The 23,878-nt window shown below is 30.3% G+C and overlaps 2 protein-coding genes across 7 annotated transcripts in view; one reads left to right on the plus strand and one right to left on the minus strand.

Moving 5' to 3' along the window:
• The window catches only part of PIG-S (phosphatidylinositol glycan anchor biosynthesis class S), a 29,647-nt gene that overhangs the window by 4,457 nt on the left and 1,312 nt on the right, over positions 1–23,878 (minus strand). For all 4 annotated transcript variants that reach the window (XR_014926401.1, XR_014926402.1, XR_014926400.1 and 1 more), the window contains 7 exons: positions 3,683–3,913; positions 2,360–2,557; positions 1,736–1,954; positions 1,181–1,369; positions 981–1,119; positions 605–752; positions 152–498 (listed from right to left, as the gene is read on the minus strand). Coding sequence is in view for 1 of the 4 variants with exons in the window: in XM_029322886.2 (XP_029178719.2) it covers positions 152–498; positions 605–752; positions 981–1,119; positions 1,181–1,369; positions 1,736–1,954; positions 2,360–2,557; positions 3,683–3,913 (1,471 nt within the window). In the remaining 3 variants the exon portion in view is untranslated. The remainder of the gene's footprint in view (positions 1–151; positions 499–604; positions 753–980; positions 1,120–1,180; positions 1,370–1,735; positions 1,955–2,359; positions 2,558–3,682; positions 3,914–23,878) is intronic.
• On the plus strand, positions 5,095–23,541 carry LOC114946416 (protein I'm not dead yet). Of its 3 annotated transcripts, none has more exons than XM_029322884.2 (10): positions 5,095–5,770; positions 18,679–18,755; positions 18,823–18,940; positions 19,364–19,635; positions 19,814–19,928; positions 19,994–20,055; positions 20,192–20,317; positions 20,397–20,726; positions 21,145–21,523; positions 22,199–23,541. In XM_029322884.2, the coding sequence occupies exons 2-10, from the start codon at positions 18,688–18,690 to the stop codon at positions 22,448–22,450; spliced, it is 1,722 nt and encodes a 573-aa protein (XP_029178717.1). In that variant the 5' UTR covers positions 5,095–5,770; positions 18,679–18,687; the 3' UTR covers positions 22,451–23,541. The 3 variants fall into 3 exon arrangements, with proteins under 3 accessions (XP_029178717.1, XP_029178716.1, XP_029178718.1); XM_029322883.2 differs by lacking the exon at positions 5,095–5,770 and adding an exon at positions 10,896–11,025; XM_029322885.2 differs by lacking the exon at positions 5,095–5,770 and adding an exon at positions 17,740–18,087.

Below are 23,878 nucleotides of genomic sequence, written 5' to 3' on the forward strand. Positions count from 1 at the left end.
ATTTCTTTCCTTCTCTTCCAAATTATATGCAACAGCATTATTTTTCCTTCAACCAACAATGTCATTTATATTTTTGAACTGTAAGAATTTTTAAAATATGGAATTTTTTACATTCCTTTTTTTCTTAAAAGTAGTTAAAAATCTCACTTACTTTTGATCCTCCGGAAAGTAGAGGAGCGCCAAAAGTGTCGGATCAGAGAAAGCCGCCTCTGCAGTGACGAAGGCCTCCTTGCTAAGAACAAAACTTCGCTCAAGATCGCCACGTTGAAGATGCTCCGCAGATTCGTGCACCAGCTCGAGCGCGGTCTTAATCCTATTTCCGACCACGTCTGTAATGACAATATTGCTGATCTCCTTCAGCAGTTGTGCCAATGATTGCAGGGTCAGTTTCGCTGAGGTCAATTGCTCGATGGTGCGAAACCTCAGTAAGGAATCAATTTCCCACTCGCGCGATTTTAGCCCCACTAATGGCACCATTGTCACCCCGTCGATGGGTTTCTGTGAATATTTACGCGAAAAAGTCATGATTTTTTAACTTTAAATATGTATAACGAACAATACAAAATTAAAAATTAATTTAAAAAAATGATTAAATTGCCCTTACCGTTTCTGGAATGCCCAACAATAATCTGAGCTGTGCCAAGAACGTGCCTACTACGGCGGTCTCCTCAGGAACAATAGTAACGGTTGTATTCTTCTGTGCGTCATCGCAGACCTTTGATGGTGGATTGATCAAAACCACGCCACCCCATCTATGTTTATTGATACGATAACAATGATAAAAATTATAATATTAAATTAATACATATCTTGATACATAATATTAATAGTTGCACATTTAAATTTCTAAAAAATTAATTGGAAAAACATGATAATCATAGACATAAAACAGGTTCTCGTTTAATGTTCGTGCAAATAAAGTGAAAATAGGAGAACGCAATTACGATGTGAAATGAAATAAATTGTCCGAAAGGGAATACCTCGGGGAAAGGAAGGCTTCTACATTGCTGTCTGTTCGTGATTTATGTCCGCTGCGAGTGTAGATATGCAGAGGCGCGCTGCTGCACGGTACCATGTAGACGACCAAGTTGATGCATGGATGAAGACTGACCTGCGACGCTAAAATTTAGTCAGAAATGTTTGGTGCGCGTAATTCTTTACGAATCTATATGTTACATACCTAGTTTTTTCTCCAACGGCGTTACCAGCTGTGGCAAAACGCTCTCGCGTAAAGCGAAATGCCTGCGGCTTGGACTGCTGTCAGGCACGCGTTTGGGATTCACGTCCAACGGTAGTAAATAGAGCCACTGCGACTTGACAGAGAAATCACTCAAGATGGACAGCTCGTCTAGGAACGGCTGTATATAGTCTGTAATAAAATAAAATTAAATCTCTAGTCTCTTCTAATGAATTGTACTATACTTTCTTAATTTAACAAATGAAAGTCAGTTTCTAGTAATAAAATAAATAAAACTTAATACAAAATTTTTGTCACTTAAATAATTAATAGAATTGATAAACGGAAGATCGTAGTGTAAAATTCGGAAAATGCTGAAAAAATATCTTGTATGCGACAGCAAATACGAAAAATCATCTAATTAAAAGTTTGATCGAAAATCATTATTATATAAATTAATAACAAATTTGTGAAAATATCTTAAAGAACTTTGTTTTATAGTGCAATTTGATCAATAATCTATGAATAAAAATTAATTTATATAAAAATAAATAATACCTTCGGTCATTGTTCTTAAGTTCCAAACGATCTTCAGCTTCTCGGGATCAGGGTTAACTAGGGTGATTAGAACGTCATATGCCGGACTGACTGGAAATCGTCTCCTGTTTTCCTCGTCCAAGCTATACATGGTGGGTTCGGCGAGCGCGTTCTTTGTCAATGCCAATGACTTGTCGTGAAGGATCCATTCCGATAATACTTGCACCAATTTAGTGGCACCTAGAGATGATATTTATATATATATATAATTCTAATATAGCTTAAATTGATTTAATCAATCACAAAAAGATGAGCACAATTGTTATAAATTGAAAAAATATTAAAGTTAATTCTTAGATTATTACTAACTATATCGAGATCCTGATATGCATTTTACATATTTCTTACAATAAAACATTTTTTTAGTTTTTTATTTTACTAGTATTTAATAAACGTAAAATGAGAATATAAAGACTGACTGTCTTTGCTGTAAATTGCATCAATATAGTAGTTTTATATTATGCGAACCGCAACTTGCATTTCTAAGCACTTTTAAAATAAGGATAACGTAGCAACAGGTGTTTAACTAATCAGCTGACGCGGTTTCAAGTAAATGCAATTTAATTTTAATGTTGATCAGCTTACTAGTTTCGGTAGAGAAATATAACGTTCTATTAGAGCCGACTAGAACAGCATCATTTAAGTTCGTCGCTTCCAGTAGCAGTAAATCACCCACGTCCAGATCGAAAGTCGAAGCCACCTTCTCGAGTTCGTGATATGTGAAAGCGGACGCCAGCAGATTATTGGAGATCACCTGGTGCTCTAATTCCAACTGGTATATTTCTGAAAATTGCAGATTAAGATTAGAACAAAAAATAATTTAAACGTTTATTGATATCAATGTTTCTACGCGAATTAATTCGCCAAATTCGAAGGTATTCGTATTAATTATATTAATAATTAATATTAATAAAATTGTATAATTAATAATTGTATATATTAATCGTATTATTAATTAGTCACTATTCTCTCCCTCTCCTTATCAACGCTTTATTAATGTCGATATTTTTAAAATAAAGTTTTATCTTTTATATTTTCCCCCTATTTTTACTTTTATTTTCTCAAAAAACTATATGTTATAAATACAGACGTATAGATGCTTATCTTCTCGACTTTGACGTCACAATTGTAAGATCGTTGACGTAACTCTTTCAATTTTTAATTCGTATACGTGGATCATATCTAATATACATATATCATCGAATGGATCAAAGGTCCTTGTTTATTTTTGTAGTCACAATAGGTATATTCAGGCCAATGTCAATTACTAACATAAGATTCGAATCACATTCGATGCCCACAAACACATAAATTGTCAAGTCGCACAAGTGACCATACATGCATAACAATGAAGCATAATTCTTGAAGCTTCTGATCCTTCGTTACAATCGTATTGCATTATCGGCATCAGAAGCGAGAAATCATGTAAATTATTTTTTACATTATACATCTAATTAATTTAGTTCTTTCGCTGTTACTTGCATTCGATTAGTATAAATTACTAAAATATATCAACAACTTTTAATTGATGGATTAATAAATATTATAGATGTATAATAAATCTTGTTGAATTATTACAAGATTTATTTTATGAAAAAAATTATAAAATGCATGACATATACGTTTTTATCATTGGCATTTATTAAAATGTGCATAATTAACAATGGAGAAGAAAGAAGTAGTTTTTTTTATCAATTTTATACGAATACTAATATATATATTTTTGGACGTAAACTTGCAAAAATTATGATATTCCTGGAATAATTTTTTAATTGGTCAGTGAATCTATTATTAAAAAACTATCTGATGGTTTTTATATATACTGCAAGGAAAGAATTGTAATTGATTGCTCATTTCGACATGTTATCAATGAGCTTATTCGATATTTCACGTTTTATTGTTACTCACCGGCATTCGCGAACGCACGTTTGATTTCACGCGCGAGCAGATCAGTGCGAGCGTGTGAGAGCGCCGCAAGGGTGATCCTCGTGGTGATCCTGATGTCCAGCTGCGACAAATCATTGATCCTGGTATAAGGAAGCGCAACCCGGGGCACCGCCGTAGTGTGCCACCAGAGGGGTACGCCGATTCCTAATAGCAGCACCGCGAATGACACACTCGCATACACCCTGTACTTCTCTGTAATAAAATACATAATATATATAACAATTATTTACATATGTAATTTTTTAATATATAAGTATTTATATAAAAAATAAAATATTATTTTAATATTAATATGATGCGCTCATAATTAATTAGTGTGTGATACTGATCACCTGTTTAAATCTTATCATATACAAGTTACTAATTTTTTAATTTTTTAAATAAAGTAGTTGGATCATATTACCAAAATAGGTAAGACAATATTATGTTTTAGATATTAGATATGTAATATAATCTTTGGGTTCGGTGTCATGTATCAAAAGTCTAAGTAGTTTATAATTTAATTCTATTTTTAATGTAATATTTAACTTTATTTTAATTTGAATTGAAATAATTTTAAATAATTTTACATCATCACATACACAGAGAAAATTTTTTCTTAAAATTTACTCTGAAAATCATGATATTGAAAGAATTTTATAAAAGTTTATCTGATTAATAAAAAAATAAAATATGTTCGATTAATTTTACTATGTACACATATTAATATTTTTTATTGTGGCAAATATTAATCAGAAAACTTAATATCATATTGTTCCACGATGATTTTCAAAGTAAATTCTATACAAAACCAAATTCTCTTCGTGTATAGAAATTAGAAAAAAATGGACAAACTGTAAAATTGTTATTTTACCCCCTTTCCCCTATATTTATTAAGCTTCGACGTGTTTGATGAAGTTATAATTAATAACTAATATAAATTCAATGTATTAATATCTATCACAATAAAAAATAAAATATGTTCGATTAATTTTACTATGTACACATATTAATATTTTTTATTGTGGCAAATATTAATCAGAAAACTTAATATCATATTGTTCCACGATGATTTTCAAAGTAAATTCTATACAAAACCAAATTCTCTTCGTGTATAGAAATTAGAAAAAAATGGACAAACTGTAAAATTGTTATTTTACTTCCTTTCCCCTATATTTATTAAGCTTCGACGCGTTCGATGAACCGTACAATTAATAACTAATAATCGGGTCTGAATTATTAAAGTAAATAATTAGTCAGATTAGCTCGAGGATTTTTGTCTAGCGAGGCTGAAATTTCGGTGAGCTTCTCTTTCTTTCCCGTCCTTCTTGCCTTCGAGATAAAATTGAATCGGGTCCAAGCTGGTAGTTCATATTCCGCCGTGCAGTCGTGACGAAACGTTAGTTCAATGTTAAGTTCGCGGTCGGGCGACATCGCGACTGCGAAAATTATCTAATCGCCGGATTCAACGCGCGTTGTTGATCACTTTCCATAATCACATCGATGTTCGCTGACCGTGCATCAATCGCGAGAAAACGAGATAGATCGGTGGATTGATAGATAGAGAGAAAGATAGAGGGAATATGATGTAACGACGCCAAATAATGATGCCGAATTATGTAACAACTGTGTTATACAGGCTGAATAATAGTAATGCGATTTATCCAATATACCGGACACGTTGTTCAGAAATTTTGGAGGCAAAGAACGAATTTAATGAGCTAGCTCGAACGAAAAATGCATATGCGCATGTGTGACAATGTTAAATAATCTCTGTGACATCTGATCTAAATATTATGACAAATTATAAATACCATATTTTACAACTAATCGATCATTGATTATCGATCGTGTCTCTTTAGTTTCATTTCAATCGTCGATGCATACAAAACTTACTCGGAATGATAGACATGCGTTATTGATCGATGACTGCATCGTTGGAAACGCATGATGGATCGCGTGCAATATCGATGACGCATATGTTATCGTGTGAATTATTATCAAATAAAAATCTATATCGAATCTCCAGCTCTTTTGGAAGAGATCGTGTCTTCCTGTGTCAACCAGATCGTAAGTATATAATTTTAAATTACGATAAAAAAAAACGTGAATGATTTATTCGTCATTCAATCTTAAATAGATCTTAATCAAAGAACAATGCATCTTATTGTCCAACGATATTCTTTGTTAACTTTCCTTGTTATTGTTGATTTATCTGACAATTGCAAGGGAAATCAAAATGTGATCAAGTTGAAAAGAGTTAATGAGAATCGGAGAAGCAAATATATGGGAGGCTAGATTTTTCTAATTTTGGTTTTAATTAGATTAATGCAAGCAGACCATTATTCCTATCGGATTTAGAATTAAAAAATATTAATATAATTAGTCTCATAAAATAATTTTATCAATTGTCTATAATTGTCTAATCAATGGAAATATAAGTATCGCTTCATAAATTTTCATGTACGTTTATTCAATTATTTTCAAATATGCAGTTATTCCTAAGCATTAGAGGAAGATTTATTATCATATCTGTGACGTTTGCAAGTTGCCATTGCGAATGTACGCGGGTTAAACGAGCACATGTCTGACATATAAACATACGCGCCGGCATTTCAACGAATTTAACGGATCAATTAATTTGCTCCGGCTTTATATTACGTAAAAGCTGCTGTCGTTTTAGAAATGCGTAAACTATATACGTTTTCTACGCAAAAAATTATGCGTTATTTTCACGAAACACATGAATTCAAATCGACAAATAAATTCTCTCAATTTAACACGTATGCAATTGTCACAATTCGCCATGTGTAACAAAATTATAGAGACTATTTTATAAATAAAGGCTTATAAATAAATATATAAATATACAATAATATGTTAAAGAGAATATTCGAATTTTCTGTCGATCCCGATACAAAGAGCGACCAAAATCGCTATTAATTTGAAATGTTAAATTATATTTTAAATAAAAATGCAAAATATTCAGCGTATCGTTTTTACGATCTAAATTTATTATTATTTAATTTATGACATAGCACTTCTCCAAAATATAACTGTTTATTTAATTATATTATATTCTGGTAAAAGTTTGATATTTTAATTAATCAACGAGCACACAGAGAGAGATAAAGTGGAGCGGAAAGATTCTTTGAATAGACAATGAGTTGCGAAAGTGTCTGGCGAAACGCGCCAATACTTTCTAACGCAATGTCTATTTTAGTTTTTAATGTTAATGCTATAGTTAATAATTAATTTTGTACATTTGATATGAATGTTGTATATACTTATGAGTTTTCGTATCATATATTTACATACGTTGCAATGAATTTCTTTCTTTTCGTGTAATAAATGATCTGCTCAATAATTTTGTATAATAATATTTATAAAAAAGTATTTAATATATAATTTTGATTATAAATGATTGGTATAATAAAGATGTATGTGTTAACTAGAAGTTAATTCTAGAGTTAATTGAAATTCTAGAATTCTAGAAGTTAATTGAAATTAATTCAATATCAAAAGCAAACGGAGTTAAAAAATAATCACACACTTTTTTATATAATTGACAGACTCGTATACACAATCGAATTAAGGAGGCACGTATTTAATACCGCGACATGCACGACGCTAATTAAAATGTTCCGCGTCGCAATAATTTTCCGCGATGATCAACGAAATGACAATATACAATACAAGTCAATTATATAATTATTAAAAAATGATATCTCGAATTAATTCAAACGCAATTTTATTCAGTGTTGAAAGTATCATAAACAATTTCTTTAAAATCCCTGAATTACGAATATTTTTTATATTTAAAAATTAAGTATATTTTGTAATCGAATTTTAAAATTAGATGTTAAGTATGAGTCAATGATTTATACAGGATATCTTTAACTAACTGCATAAATTGTGCAAAGCGAAAAGAAATATTATTTGTGCGGAAATATATGTATATTCTATCTATATGCTTTTCCGTTTTTATCAAACATGGGAATTTTATATTTGTCCAACTTATACTCGGTTATAAAAATTCTTTTATGTTGTAAAATTTTTTGCAATTGTGTATATGTACGAATCACATCATAAATCGAAAAGCGAAATATAGGTATATAAAGATTTAAATAAAAACAAATTAACATTGACGCACAACTATTTGGCAAAATCAATTATGTATAGGTATAATAACGCGTTTTATTTTGCGTTTCATAAATATTTAAAATTTTAATCACACCGGAAACAATGGGAATCTTTATCAATTATAATTAAAAAAATAATGGAAATTTTTTTATAGTCTTCATTATTATGATTTTCGCAATTTAATAATATCAGATATTCTCTAAAAAAATAACATGTATATTTTTTATTAATCTAATATATGTATATTTTCTTTTCCTTCACTCTCAGATCAAATCATATATTATTTGAGAGAATACAATATTCCTCTATAGAGAATAGCTAACTTGCATAATACTGTGATTAATTCGCGCGACTTATTCTGGGTCTGCTTACATATCGTATAATCGGTTCAATTACTTGAAACAAGACAAATGTGGGGTATTATAACGGTTTTACAATAAGGACCCGGCAATGCTTTTCCTTGTTTATTTGAATTAGCGTTATTTCGCGATATGATAGCATACGATAAAGGATAGTTCCGTATGTTGGTTTCCTTAAATGCGCGCAACGAGATTATTACATAACGATTAATTTAATGCATCGATGTATGGCATTACTGTAATGTAGCGTAATAACAAAATTGCATGGAACAATTACAAAGAATAACAAGCCGCTAACGATCCGTACAGAATCCGCGTTTTAGAGCAGAATAAACAATCCCGAAAATCATGAATTTTTATTTTCCAAGTTTTTACAAATAATTCGAAACGAAAAAAAGTATATATTTTTTAATTAAAATATTTGTCATCGCACAAAGCATATAATTTTCTTTAGTTTTTTATACTTTTTATAATTAAAAAATATTATAACACACATTACTTTATACGATAGATTTTTATAATTAAGATGCATGAAATGTTCTAAATAATTAAAATTCGCATCAATATTAATGAAACTATTAGACATGAAAAAATAACGGAATTTTTTACGTTTCTTCTACCAGATATATCTGTGCTCGTTCGAATGCAAAACCGATAATGATATCATAAAACAAATGTGCGGTCGAGGAAATGAGTATAAATCTTGCCTGGAAAACATAACTTTTAAAGTCGCGGTCATCTCGTAAAAAAATAAAAAGAATGCATTCACGTAAATTAACGCGACATTATTTGCACCTTATATTTTGATTTACGCTTATTTCGCGAAATACTTTTCCAATACGTCGTCGCTGTGTTATTGCAGCATGATTCTGCATTTATCTTATATTTATCTGTTTTAAAGTATTAATATTGATAAACATTGATAGACGATTTCTGCAATATATCGATAAAATAAGAAATATACATCATAAATAATAGATGTGTAATATAACACATTTTTACCTTATAGCTTTTTTTACACTCTCAAGGCCGATTTTTCCAACTTCTCGGTAAGTTTGTAAGAGTTGAAACAACCGGCTCTTAGCTCCATATTTTTTCGTGAAAAAAAAAAAATAAATAAATAATAATGTAGCTCTCTTTATAGAATTATGGACTTTAACGAATTAATTTCTCGAATGTATGTATTGATTGATTTTACATACCTATACGCACAGGTACGATTCAGTGCGGCTTTCTCGAATACAAAACAACGTGACGGCGCGCGCGGAATGAATAATGCAGAGTATGAATAAAGACCGTTTCCGGCGAATGGCAATTCGAGCGAACAATATACCGAATGCGATTGAAATTTACACCAGAGCTGAGCTTTGTTAAAAGAGGCGAGCGTAACGATGCGGAAGAAATTAATTAAAGAACGATCTTTCACGCATTATATATATGTACGTATATTTTTCCCTCATTTATCGATCAATTTTAAGTATCGATAAACAATTGATTTATTGATAATTATTAATTCTCCTTGCATTGAAAAATCGCTGGTCAAATGCTTTTTTTTTTTTTTTTTTTTTTTTTTTTTGCGACCAAGAATAATCAGCGAATATTTGCTGGGAAAAAACATATGGACCGGGACAGACGAAAAATATGTAATTTGTTCTCAATATGTCCTTTTTTACATTCTGCTGTGCATTCGCAGAATTCGCCTCTTTCTCTATCTGTGTAGTACGAGAGGACGAAGGAATGTAGATTTTCTTGTTGCTGCAGCACATTTCAAGTCTCTCTCTTCCTCTTTCTTTTAGCGAAGCAAGATATAATCTGCGAATCCGGCTTTCTTAAGAAGGATTCGCTTGCACATGCACGGTGCATCCACCAAAATATAAACCCACGATTTTGAACTTTTGGCAACTTTTTATTGATCCATCTTATTCGACGATTTGTATGAAAATTTGTTGAGAAGCTTACATTTAATTAATTTTTTTACGAACTTGCAACATTATCATCAATATCAATTTACATAATATATAAATAAAAACCAAATACCATAGTTAAAGATTGAAAAAAATCTCTGCTATCAAGAAAGGCAATGTTTTGCGTACATCTTTAGAATTAATCGCATTATTATCAGAGTCGATGCGAGTTCAAAGATTCGCCTTCGTAAAAAAGAGTTTCTGCACCAAAGTGCCCAATTTTTCCATACACAGAGAGAATTTTCTTTTAGAATTTACCCTGAAAATCATGGTAATTAATTAATATCTACATTTTTATTGTGGTAACTATTAATCAGAAAAACTCTTAATTATTACCATATTGTTCCACGATTACCATGATTTTCAGGGTAAACTCTAAGGGATTGTTCTCTCCGTAGACGACCTTCGAAAGAAACTTCAAAACAAAATGTATAATGGTGTTTATATATAGGAATCTCGGAATCAGAGAATTCGTCAAAAGAACAATACTCCACACTTAACTTCTCGTATTCAAGGTACGTAAACCTCCTCGGAGAAAGTTCAAGGGTCCGATGAAAATTCTGTCGAGCGGTCGTTAACTCCTCGAGTCAAAATCCTCGCTGGAAGAAGTCCCCGAGGCTTCGAGAAATTGCCGTGGCCAGAGTAAGCCGACACAGGCAGAAAGAGAGGAAGATACGAGAAGAGAGGAGAGGATGCGTCAAAGAGAAGAGGAGGGATGAGGCGCTTGAATTGTGCAGACTTTAACTTGGTGTGCTTTCGATCCGGACGGTCAGTGCGCGCGGAACTCAACGCCGAAAAGCTCGGGGGCGCATTGTGACCGTAGCGGATTTAATTAATGGACGAATTAACGTTAAATCAGGTGAATATACGTGCGACGAGAGAGATTTATTATGAAATATATGATTAATTAATTCTTGCCATTTGATACGGGTGATTCCATTAATGTATAATAAAGAATTAGTGGTGACGACTTTGATATAGACTGTCTCGTCTCGTAAGGAAAGCGATTGTGTTATCGCAACATGTCATCGCAATATTTATGGGCGTATATTGTTTAAAGTGTTGTGACTGAAAGGGATGGATCACATTATACGCAGTGAATTTAAAGGAGTATATGATCATTTTTTTCGTCTGTGCCCCAATTGGACGGACACTGAAAAAAATGACTAAATTAATACCTATATATATTTAGTTCAATACTGTCAAATGAATCATTCATTTGAAACAAATAAATATTTATTAGTTTTGAAAGATTTTCTTATATATCAAATAAATATTTATTCGAATTTAACAAATTTTTGTCAGTGTACAAATTATGATTATTTATATTATATATCTGTTTTGAGAAATTTAAATCAGATTTAAATCCAAAGAATACGAATGATCATAAACATATATTAATAGATATCAAGAGTGAAAAGCGTTAATTATTAATTTCATAAAAATTTATTTTTAAAAATTAATAATATTTCTTTTCACTTTCCTTCATATTTATTGTAATTGTGATTGTTCGTGCTTGGCCTGGACTCTTAAAAAATAGAATATTGACGCAGGTAGAAATTAAATTTTTTCGAAAAGTGCACGGATTTAGAAAATTTTTTCAATTTATATATAATATAATATTTGTACAAATATTATATAGTCCTAAAACGATCTACATTTATTCAAAAATTGTTAAGGAAAATTCATTTTTAATTAATCAAAAAACATTCAATAGATCACATATAAATTATTCTTATAGAAAATATAGTGTTATAGAAAATTGGACTTTATACTTATTGTAAATTTTAAATACAATTTATATAAAACATTATATTCTAATCTACGAATATATATTATACGATGATTTATTGAATATCTTTGATATAGATTCGTAGAGCTTTTGCATGTATGATAAAATCCGAGAATTGATATCATGATACATATTTTACAATACTAAACACTTATATGTATCATGATATCAATTCTCGGATTTTATCATACATTCAAAAGCTCTACGAATCTATATCAAAGATATTCAATAAATCATCGTATAATATATATTCGCGTAGATTAGAATATCTTTTATATAAATTGTATTTAAAATTTACAATAAGTATAAAGTCCAATTTTCTATAACACTATATTTTCTATAAGAATAATTTATATGTGATCTATTGAATGTTTTTTGATTAATTAAAAATGAATTTTCCTTAACAATTTTTGAATAAATGTAGATCGTTTTAGGACTATATAATATTCGTACAAATATTATATATAAATTGAAAAAATTTTCTAAATCCGTGCACTTTTCAAAAAAATTTAATTTCTACCTGCGTCAATAAAATAAAGTCTCTTTTATAAAAAAGTGCCTTTCCGTATCACATAATTCATTATAAATATTTTACATTGTTTATACAATATATATGAAATATTTATCCTGCTTCTATACTACACAGAATGGTATATACACACATAATTATTAACAATTTATCGCAAGATTTACGCGATCTATGTCGAGATTGATTTCCCTTCTTTCCTAAAGCGGAAGGCAACTTAAAAATTTCAAATAAATATTTATGTATAAACTTAATTAAATTTTCTAATCTATATATATTAGAAAATAAACAATTTTTGTCTAAAATTTTTTTTATAAACCATTTTTTTTAAATTACAAAATAATATTATGTAATTCAATTGAAATGCTAACCATTTACCATATGTAAACATTTGTTTGTTCTAAAAATAAAACTATTTCTAACTCGGTTCAACATTTCGAAAATTATCGTGGCACAGACCTCAACTTATTCATGTCATTCACTTCGTGTCATCTTTTGTATAGCCGGTTATTCAAATATCACTCTTCCTTTCACATATTTCATATACAAATTGAATTACACAATGTTATTTTGTACCTACTTCACCTTTTTTATCTTCAGAAGAGATCAATCTTAACATAAAGACTTCTGGAATCTATGAAATCTGAGACGATAATGATTTTAAAAAATTGATTGTAAATTTCGAGATATTAAACTGTTAACAATTCTACAAACCATCCTGTATATTATCACGAATATTCGTATGCATATAGAAATCAAATTAAAAGTATTATATTATCGATGCCGTCCGTCGTCTGGCATGTCAAAAATAGAAACTTAAGTGTATTCTATTTTATTTTGCCTCGTCTTCTATTTCTTCGAAGATACTTACAAAAATCATTTATATTTAAGTGTTATTATTATGAAAAATTATTAAATTTAATTTATATATTGTATATTATCAAAATTTGTTTGATATTTCTTATCAGATAATTGATTTTCTTAAGTGTATTTCGTCCGAAGAAAAAAAGAAGTAGAAAAGTGTCGAGACAAAATAGAATACTTGAGCTTCTATTTTTGATGTGTTATATGGCGACAGACATACGATTGAAAATACTTTTAATTCAACATCTATGCGTGCGATTATTGGTAATAACTAAAATTAGTAACGAGTGAAAGAACTCAACCCCTGACAATTCGTCGAAAAGATTGACACTTGGTGTCGCACAAATTGCGGTACATTAAACCGAATCTAGGTCGAGCGTAAATTAAGTACGAGTAAACGATTATGAACGAGCGTAAAAAAAGCTGTTGTCAATTAAAAAAAAATCTTAGATAATTTTTTTATAAAACTATAACAAAATAGTCTGTTATAAAGTTATGAATTATAAGCGACGCTCCTTTGCTCAATCTGCATTCGAGATCGATTTAAATGCTCTCGAAGAGACTCAACTCGAAATAATAGGACGATTGTGCACAATAATTCACAGTTTCGATTAAGTGCTCTTGATGATCCTCGTTCCGGATTCGAGATGTCTATCGCGAATGCGTATACGCATATATCGCGCGATATGTATCGCAAATCAGCGACGCGGAACCAATTAAAGATATCTCGCACGCACTTAATCATCCTTTTATTATCGACAATGTGATAAAGATACGACCGGAAAAGTCTATTTTTTTATATTAGAGATTTCTTATAAATAATATATTTTGTAATATGTTGTAATAAATATTTATTCGAACATTAAAAAAATTTCTCGACTAATTTTCTGAATAATTTTAGATAACTCTTTTACAAATAATTGCACAAAATAGGAATTTTTCTTTGTGAAAAACTACGTTATCGTCAGTTATTAAAATAAGTAAAATAATAAATACGCACGTGAAATGTTACGAAAAACAAATATGGTGAAAACAAATAATATGGAGCAGCCACTGATTCGCAATTTCGCAATTTTTCTCGACCCTTTCCTATCCGTGATTCTATATTTAACGTGTCTGAAATGCGAGGGAGATCGCGAGCGGTATAATGATGCGTGATTAATCGGAAAGATTTACTTTTCTAGATACTCTTATTGTTATACGGAGAGAATTTTCTCTCAGAATTTATTCTGAAAATCATGGGAATCGTATAGGACAATTGGAAGAATTTTATAAAATTATATATTATATTATATTTTATATAAAATTACATTATATTATATTTTATACAAAATATTATATTATATTTTATAAAATTACATATTGGAAGAATTTTATAAAAGTTTCTCTGATTAAATATTTGCCGCAATAAAAAATATTAATATATATTAATATTTAAAAATGTTTTAAAAATATTAATATATACGGATTAATATTTTTTACCATAGTAAATATTAATCAGAGAAATTCTTATAAAATTCTTCCAATATTATATTGTCCTACGATTACCATGATTTTCAAGGTAAATTCTATAAAAGAAAATTCTTTCTGTATGTAGAATACGATCTCTCCCGAATCGTAAATTACACACTGAGCTTTTATGATTTTATATAATAATTTTACATACGATTACTTCGCTATTCATACGAGAACATCATCATTTGACATCTGCGAGATAACGACCCTCTCGGATTTGCATCCGATTATCCAAAACACATATATATAGCCACGTGTAATATTATTACATTGATTGCGCAATGTGTCTCGCGTTATCGCAAATATTTTCTTTTTTCACAAATATTAAAGATACCGATAAACATCACGCGATCTCTCATTCGTAATATATCGGAGTCATGCGAGTAAACGTTGATTGTGAAATTCAAGACAAAGAGATGTGGAAAATAGGTAGGATGATAAATGAATGATGTAATTTTGTGTGTCATTATCAATTATAATGTTGATGAATGTAAGAACTATTTGAAGAAGGCTTCTTTTTAAATTGACTCAAATTTTCTCGGTTCTTTTCGTCAAATTATTTAATCATTATCTAATTATGAACGTCGCGTTTCGCATTCTTTTTGCATTCCGATACTATTTTGCTATTAATTCAATTCCAAATGCAGTCTCCTCGCATATAAAAATATTGCGATAATACTTAAAAAAAAAGAAATCTAATATTTATTTATATGGATAAACTCATAAGAGGAAAATCTGAAATAGAGAAGCAATAGCTTATCCCGGAACAACTTGATATATACTTCGTTAATATTAAATCGAAGCAATAATATAAACAATTGATAATAAAATTATCGAATAATGTGGAGATCTTCGACTTTGTTGATAATAATGTGACAAAGAGCAGGGTTAAATCTGCGGCTAATCTATTTCCGGAAATAGATTTATGAAACGTCTCACTACATTTATTTTAGAAATAATACGAGTTTAGCTTCTACTGTACACATATAAACGCGTCAAAGAACCTCACTGGATCCACGGATTATTTCCAAGACGCAAGCATAAGATCGAGTTTCTTGAGGAATTCCTATATAATCGAACCTACAATGTGTCTTGTACTTTCGCGGAAAAACACTCAAATTAACTTGAACAAAGAAAAAATCTGAAGCAGATTCAAATCACGAAATATATTATATTTGCGTGTAATAATATAATTATTATAAAAAAGTATCACAAAAAATTGTTTATAGGGAGCATATTTTGTGTGTAATAATTTTTGGAAAATATTATTTAACAAAGTATTCAAACATTTCGGAAAAACGGTCATGCATAAATATATATATATGAATGTTTAATCACGCGATTACTCTACACTTTTCTTACCATAACGTATGCAGATTTATGGGCGACATTATTGTGCATACTTTCTGGAATGTCACACTCGAATAAAAAAAAAGAGAATTAATGTACTGTTTTTATTAATACTATCGATATATCGTGTATATGTGACTCCAACTTAACGAACATATAAACTTAATATTATTAATTTATTTTTATATAATTAATATTTTTAATTTATTTTTATATAATTACAGATAAAATTTTTGACAATTTTTATTGACTGTTATTGACTTCATATTAACATTGAATTGTTAATTTAGTGTTTTTAATAGAAACTTTATTTATTCCTTTTCTTTTTGAGTATTTTTGGCTCCTTTAATCTGATATGCATATCGTAAAATATGAGAAAAAGTAAATCATCAGTTTATTTACCCGAGGATATATCGAAAGGATCAGTCAATTATTTAAAAATAAAAAAAGAATACACGCATACATATGCATGACATATCATCGTTTTAATTACCGCAAAGCGTGTCAAGTAATTACCCATTATCTCAAATGTTTTCACGATCTATTATTACAATAAACTGCCGCAATCTGTGCTTTTTTTTTTATAGGACTGATACTCATCAAGGACCCGCATAAAAGAGACCTAATTCGTTCTTTAGCCATTTTTTTTATCACGTTGCTCTTTCAAAGCTATCAATTATCAATTTTTTTCCTATTGTTCGAAGGTTTTCCTATTGTATTTTAATGCCGCGAGATTGTTGTTTGATTTCGCATAAAGATTGTAGGACATGGCAATCAATTGGGAACATTATCGCAAAAAATATTACATAGAATTGTTACAATTCTAAAACTTGGCAAAATAATCAATGCCAAGTTTTAGAATGTCATGTTGCAAAATTAAAAGGAAAAGCCTTTCTTCTTCTAAATAATATATTAACATCTATCACATCTGATAGGAAGAAAAATCGATTTCAAATTGATCTGAAAATTTCTACATGGAATATATTGTTATTGAGATACACGCGATAATTCATAAGGTCTAAACAATTATTTAATTAAATACTGTAACTACTTCAGCACTTCTTTATTCAGATTATCAAAACATTATATATATGTATTATTTTCATCTTTATCTGAGATGTAAAAGAAGTGTTATCTTCTTCAAACTCTTTTAAAGCGAGTTTAATCTACATCGCTGTAAATATGGTATATAGAATCATCTGTCAAATGACATGGCATATTTAAGTATTTTGTTTTTAAGAAATAAAAATCATAAATATGTGAAGGAATATATATTAATTATATTATACATATTTTTTTTTTAATTATTCTTCCTAAAAAAAATAGTAGATTAAATAAAATTAGATTCCTTTATAATTCATCTTTCACCTAGAAAAATTGAAAACAGAATCATCTTTATTTACTTTCCAAAATTCGATTTCTTCAAGTTTTTAATTATATTTTTCTATCCTCGCCCTTTTATTCACGTTATCTAAAAATTTTTTTTCTTACGTCTCTTTTCAGTTTAATAATTTTTCCGTTATCCGCTTTCAATTATCCGATAATAATCACAATAATAACGCCGATTCAATAAAGAGCTCAACCACAAAAGGCTCGAATCGGATCGAGGACCTCGCGGCATTGTTCTTTCACGACCTTCGCGATGTTTGCATATGTATGCAACCACGATATCGTTTCCGTTTATGCGACACCGGTTATGCTCCCCCTCCCTTTCCTAGTCTATGCGTTTAATCGAGGTGATACTGTCATCCATCCACAGATTCTCTCATAGTCGTTTAACCCTACGCCATTTAGTTCAATAATAATATATACGACGTCGTTCCGGGTCGTGCGTTTCAATGTGGATTTCTTTGATTGCCGAACGTTTTAAGAGTGTAAGATATTACGAGAGATCAAAAATATATTCACACAGGTTTTTCAAGCATGGAAAATTTGCACTTGATAAAATAAATTAATTGCTTTATATATATATATATGAACTTATAATCTAGAAGCATTCTTGAAAATCTAAAATTAATGTGTAGGTATATATAAATATATCTTCCATCACTCTAAAAATCAATAAAAAATATAAAATTAGAATTAAAAAACAATAAAATTAGAATAATATTCGACATATTGCAAATTCTTTTAAAATTTTTTTATAAAAAAAATAAATAAATAAAACTCGATGCTTTGTCATATAACACTGTCTTTTTGTAAATAAACTGGTAAAATCTCGATAAAAACTGTTGACCTTTTCCAATATGTTTATCATACAATACTTTATATATTAAATATTTTGTATAAGGTTTTCTATAATCAGACTTAAAAATAACAAGTACGAAAGGGGATATTTTCTTATCTTTTCGGAATTTCAATTTGGTATTTTACAAGACAATATTTTATAAAAGAATTATTCTGCGACGGAACATACGTACAAAAGTATTAAAAACACTTTTCAAGCTATTGCAACTCAATTTCAGTGACAGATAATGACAACCAGATCGGAAGATCCGCATCCGGAGATTATTGAGTCCGGAGGGAAGGAGAGAGACAGAGGGTAAGAAATGTTTAATCTCTGATATCTAATGTGTGTCTCGTTGCTCAATATTTTTTTATAATTTTAGAAAAAATGTTGGACTCTGCAGATTAATATTAAAGTTCCTAGCCATTTATTGGCGATCCTTCATCGTGATAATATGGCCATTAATTTTGATCCCGCTAGTGACGATCGAGAATGAACAGGTGCGTTAATTAATTGTGGCAATAATCTATTAATTCAATAACGTAAATGAAACAAATAAAGCAGCATAAATTATATTAAAGAAGAAAGAGAATCGCATGTACAAATTAGTACATGAAGAGAATTTTTTCTTAGATTTTACCCCTGAAAATCATGGTAATCGTAGGATAAAAAATATTAAAAATATCTGCCACAATAAGATATAAAATATTCAGTTAATTTTATTATATACGTATATAGTAAAATACTATGTACGTATTAATATTTTTTATTTGCGAGAAATATTAATCCTTTTATTATCCCACGATGACTATGATTTTGAAGGTAAATTCTAAGAGAAAATTCTTTCCGTGTGTATGATAATTTGTTAGAACCGGAAAAGAACGGAAAGAGTTAAAGAATCACTTTCGTTTTTCCGGAGGTAGCTCCTCGCGATGAAATGTTTATACGTCGTTGCGTTGATGGCGATGTTTTGGGTGACCGAGGTCCTACCATTGCCCGTCACAGGCATGATCCCGGTGGTCCTGTATCCGCTGATGGGCATCATGTCCACCAATGACACCTGCCTGTGCTACATGAACGACACCACGATGATGTTTCTGGGCAGTTTGGTGATCGCGGTGGTAATCGAGAATTCCGGTTTGCACATGCGAGTGGCGTTACTCATCATCAAGACTATCGGTTGTAGTCATCGAAGGTATTTCATCAAATCAGTTGTTTTCGGTTTCCCACTTAACTAGTAAAACTTGTTTTTTGACAATATGAAATATTAAAACTATTATAAAATATCGTAAATGTCGTATATAAAATTTATGCAATCTTTTACATAAATACATCAATTATAATTTTAATTAATTAAATTAATCAATTTCCAGGCTAACGTTGGGCCTGTTCTTCGTGACAATGTTTCTCTCGATGTGGATTTCGAACACTGCCGCAACAGCCATGATGATACCCATAATGGAAACGGTTCTAGTAGAACTCGAAGCGGTGAGTTTCCATTTGTTTACTTATTTTTCATTAAAACAGAAAATAATTTTATAAATTTACTTCAGCAAGGACTCGGGAACATGTTTATCCAGAAAGACGGAGCGACCGAAGAGGAGGATGCAGAGACGTAAATAATTATTGTCATATATTCACATCTTCTCTCTTTCATCATTTTTCAATTTCTGAATATTAATATTAAAAATTCGCAAAAAAAATAACTCCACGTGCTCATACATATTACATCCGACTGCTATGTTTTTCAGAAATAAAAGGCCAACGCATAGCACTATGGTGTACTACCTCGTCGCAGCTTATGCGTCCAGTCTAGGTGGCATCGGTACCATTGTGGGTAGCGGTACAAATTTAACGTTGAAAGGCTTTCTGGAGAAGTAGGTGCATTGCAATAAATCTAGCAACCTGTCCTCTTTCGAGAGACCGATGTATGATTCGTTTTCATTTTTTTTCCAGACGTTTTCCCGACAGCCCTGGTATAAATTTCGCCTCTTGGATGCTGTATTCAGTGCCACCCATGCTGCTAATGAGCTTCCTCACGTGGTTGTGGTTGCAAGTGATGTACATGGGTCTCTTCAGACCAGAGAGCAAGGATGCTCGCGCTATAGACATCGGTCAACAAGGTGAGCGTGTCGCGGCTGCAGTCATTCAGAAGAAATACAAGGAACTCGGACCGATCACGTGGCACGAATCCTCGGTGGGTGTTTTATTTCTTTTCGTGGTGCTCCTGTGGTTCTTCAGAAGTCCCGGGTTCATGCCGGGTTGGGCCCAATACATCACGAGTTTGTGAGTATCACTTATAGTACAAAATATATTCGTCTTCTTAAAATTAGACTTTATTACACATTATCACGAACTAACTGAAGAACAAGGAATTAATAACAAATAATTCTTATTATTTTATATGATTTTTTAATTAATATTTTATATAAATATATATAAATGCATATTTTATATAAATATAATATATATGTATGCATATATATTTACTGAAATTATTAATTAAAGTCATAAAATAATTAAATCTTTTTTCTCTCCGTATTTCAAAGATAAATTTTATAATTTCTCAAATTTGATCTTATTAAGAAAATCTCCAAAATGCAATAAAAATAATTTTAAAAAAATAATGAAACGAGGGAAAGAAGAAAAATTAATAGAAAAATTATACATATATAAAATAATAAGATTTTTTCAAAATTCGTAGAGCTGTCAAAGATTCCACGGCGGCAATATTCGTGACGATATTATTCTTCATGATTCCGTCGAAACTCGATTTCCTGCGCGCGTTTGATAAAGATCCACATAAACGACCCACGAAACCGTCACCCGGCCTGATAACGTGGAAGATGATCAACCAGAAAATGCATTGGAGTCTGATATTCGTGTTAGGCGGTGGATTCGCTATCTCTGCAGGTAGTACTACGTCGGGTTTATCGGCGATGCTCGGTCAATCTTTGATCGGTCTGCAGAAGATTAACGTGGTGGCGATATTGCTGATCGTCTGCCTCTTCGCCGAGAACGTGACGGAATTGACGGCTAACGTAGCCGTTGCAAATATTATATTGCCAGTATTAGCAGAAATGGTGAGACAAATAGCATAATTAAAAGATATAAGTATACATCCATAAATATCTAGACCGATATTTTTTAATGACAAATTTCTTGCCCCCTTTCTCTCTCCAGCAATATTTTATATATATTTATTAGGTATTACATTTTTTCTTGTATTTTTTATCGTGACATGTAATTATATATTTTTTATCTAATATATAATTACATAGAGAGAATTTTCTATTAGAGTTTACTCTGAAAATCATGATAATTATGGGATAACGTGGTATTGAAAGAATCGTATAAGAGATTCTCTGTGATTAAAATATTAATAGCAATAAAAAATATTAATATGTATAGGGTATACATAGTAAAATTAATCGAACATATTTTAAATCTTATTGTAGTAGATATTAATATTTTTTATTGTAGTAAATATTAATCAGAGAAATTCTTATACCATCTTCTTCCATGATTACCATGATTTTCAGGGTAAATTTTAAGAGAAAATTTTCTCTGTATAAATATTTTTTATCGTGAGATATATAATTATATTATTTTGTATCGTGATATATAATTAGAATTCGCGCTAGCACAATATCTTGATATAGCAAGAGGACAAAAATCACAAATTCATTCAATATTTTCGCATTTTAAGTGACATAAGTTAAAGATGATTTTGACGAGAAAATCTCTATTTTTTTCAGTGTGTGGCCATCAAAATACATCCCCTGTACCTGATGCTGCCGGCAGCTCTTTGCTGCTCGTTTTCGTTTCACTTGCCAGTTGGAACCCCACCGAATGCGATCGCTAGCGCTGCTGGACGTATAAAAACGAGAGACTTTATAATCGCCGGTATCGGGCCCAGCATAGTCACGCTCATCGTCACCGTGGCGGCGTTCTCCACGTGGGGTACATACGTATTCAAATTATCAGAATTCCCCGAGTGGGCGACATAAAAGGGCTCATCGTTATAGTCTCTCTCTAGATATTTATTTACGCTTCGCGAACGCGAGAAGCGTGTCTTCCACAACGACAAGAGTTCTTTCTACTCGCACGTACAACAACGTTGAATATTTTTTAATCTCATACACGAAACAAAATTCGTTCTCTCTACATAGATATTTTCTTACAAATTCCAAAGATACGCTTTAAAGGATAAACCTGCACGATTGCAAAGTTCAACTTCCGCGACAAGAACGGACTGTGTATCAAACCATGTATGTATCATAAAAGCAGAAGATAAGTCGAAGATAAGTAGTATATATTTTAGAATAATTTCGCACGCGGGGTGATATCAACGTACAATAGTACATATAAGAGCGAATCCTCGAATTAGGAAATCGGATATTAATTCTTATATCTGTCTCATTAATAAGAAAAAAAAACTATTGACAATACTAGTATAGTAATAATAGTTTGTCAAAAAATCCATAAGTATCTATTTGCATATATCAAGCATATTCGTAAAGAATTCTCTAAATTTCTTGAAGTGAAAACTGAACAATCTCATTTCAAAAGAGTGGAATTTTACTCCAAAAGAGTGGAATCTCATTCTTTTGGAGTAAAATGCCACTCTTTTGGAATGAGATTGTTCAGTTTTCACTCCAAGAAATTTAGGGAGAATATATATGGAATGGAAACTGAGTTGCATAATATTACACTGTAAAAAATTATGTAAAGTATTACATAAAAATAAAAATTACATTATTTATGTGATTCTACATATGTTTTTACAGTGTAGCTTTACTTGCATCTAAATTTCTCAAAAACTCTTAAATCTTATATATCACTCTTTTACTTATCATTCGCAACAGTATAATATCTATAAAGATTAAAAAATTAGTACAAGATGTGTCTCACACTGATGTAAAACAAATTTAAATTTAAGCCGGCTACAGAGTAAAAGCCAGATTATAAATGTAATATATATATGTATTTTTCTTATATTTTACACTTGGCAAGTGACAGAACACTTTTCTACTAATCAAGATAAAAGAGATTAAGAATAATATACTGAATATACAATAAATATATTCAATTTCTCTTACATTGTTTTACTTATTCTAAAATCATCCTACCTCTATGAAGTTAATATTTCATCTTTAGAATTTCAAAATTAACAGTTTTAGGGAATTTCTACGTAAAAAAAGTTTTAGAGCTCTTAATATGTTTTATTGATTAATCTTCATATTCTTGTTCAAATTAATAAAATCGAGTTTTCATTATTTTTTATTTCAAGAATTAAAATTTGTTTAATTTAATTTTTTTGTATAGTTCTGAATAACATTTCAAGAGTTTTATTGAAAAATATTCCTCAAATCAATTCCTATCAAAATAAAAAAAAAAGTATAATCAATTTTCTTATTGCAAAAACTTGAAGTTAA

This window comes from Nylanderia fulva, unplaced genomic scaffold, assembly GCF_048542155.1.
Source record: "Nylanderia fulva isolate GAGA-0341 unplaced genomic scaffold, ASM4854215v1 Scaffold9, whole genome shotgun sequence".
NCBI lineage: Eukaryota > Metazoa > Arthropoda > Insecta > Hymenoptera > Formicidae > Nylanderia > Nylanderia fulva.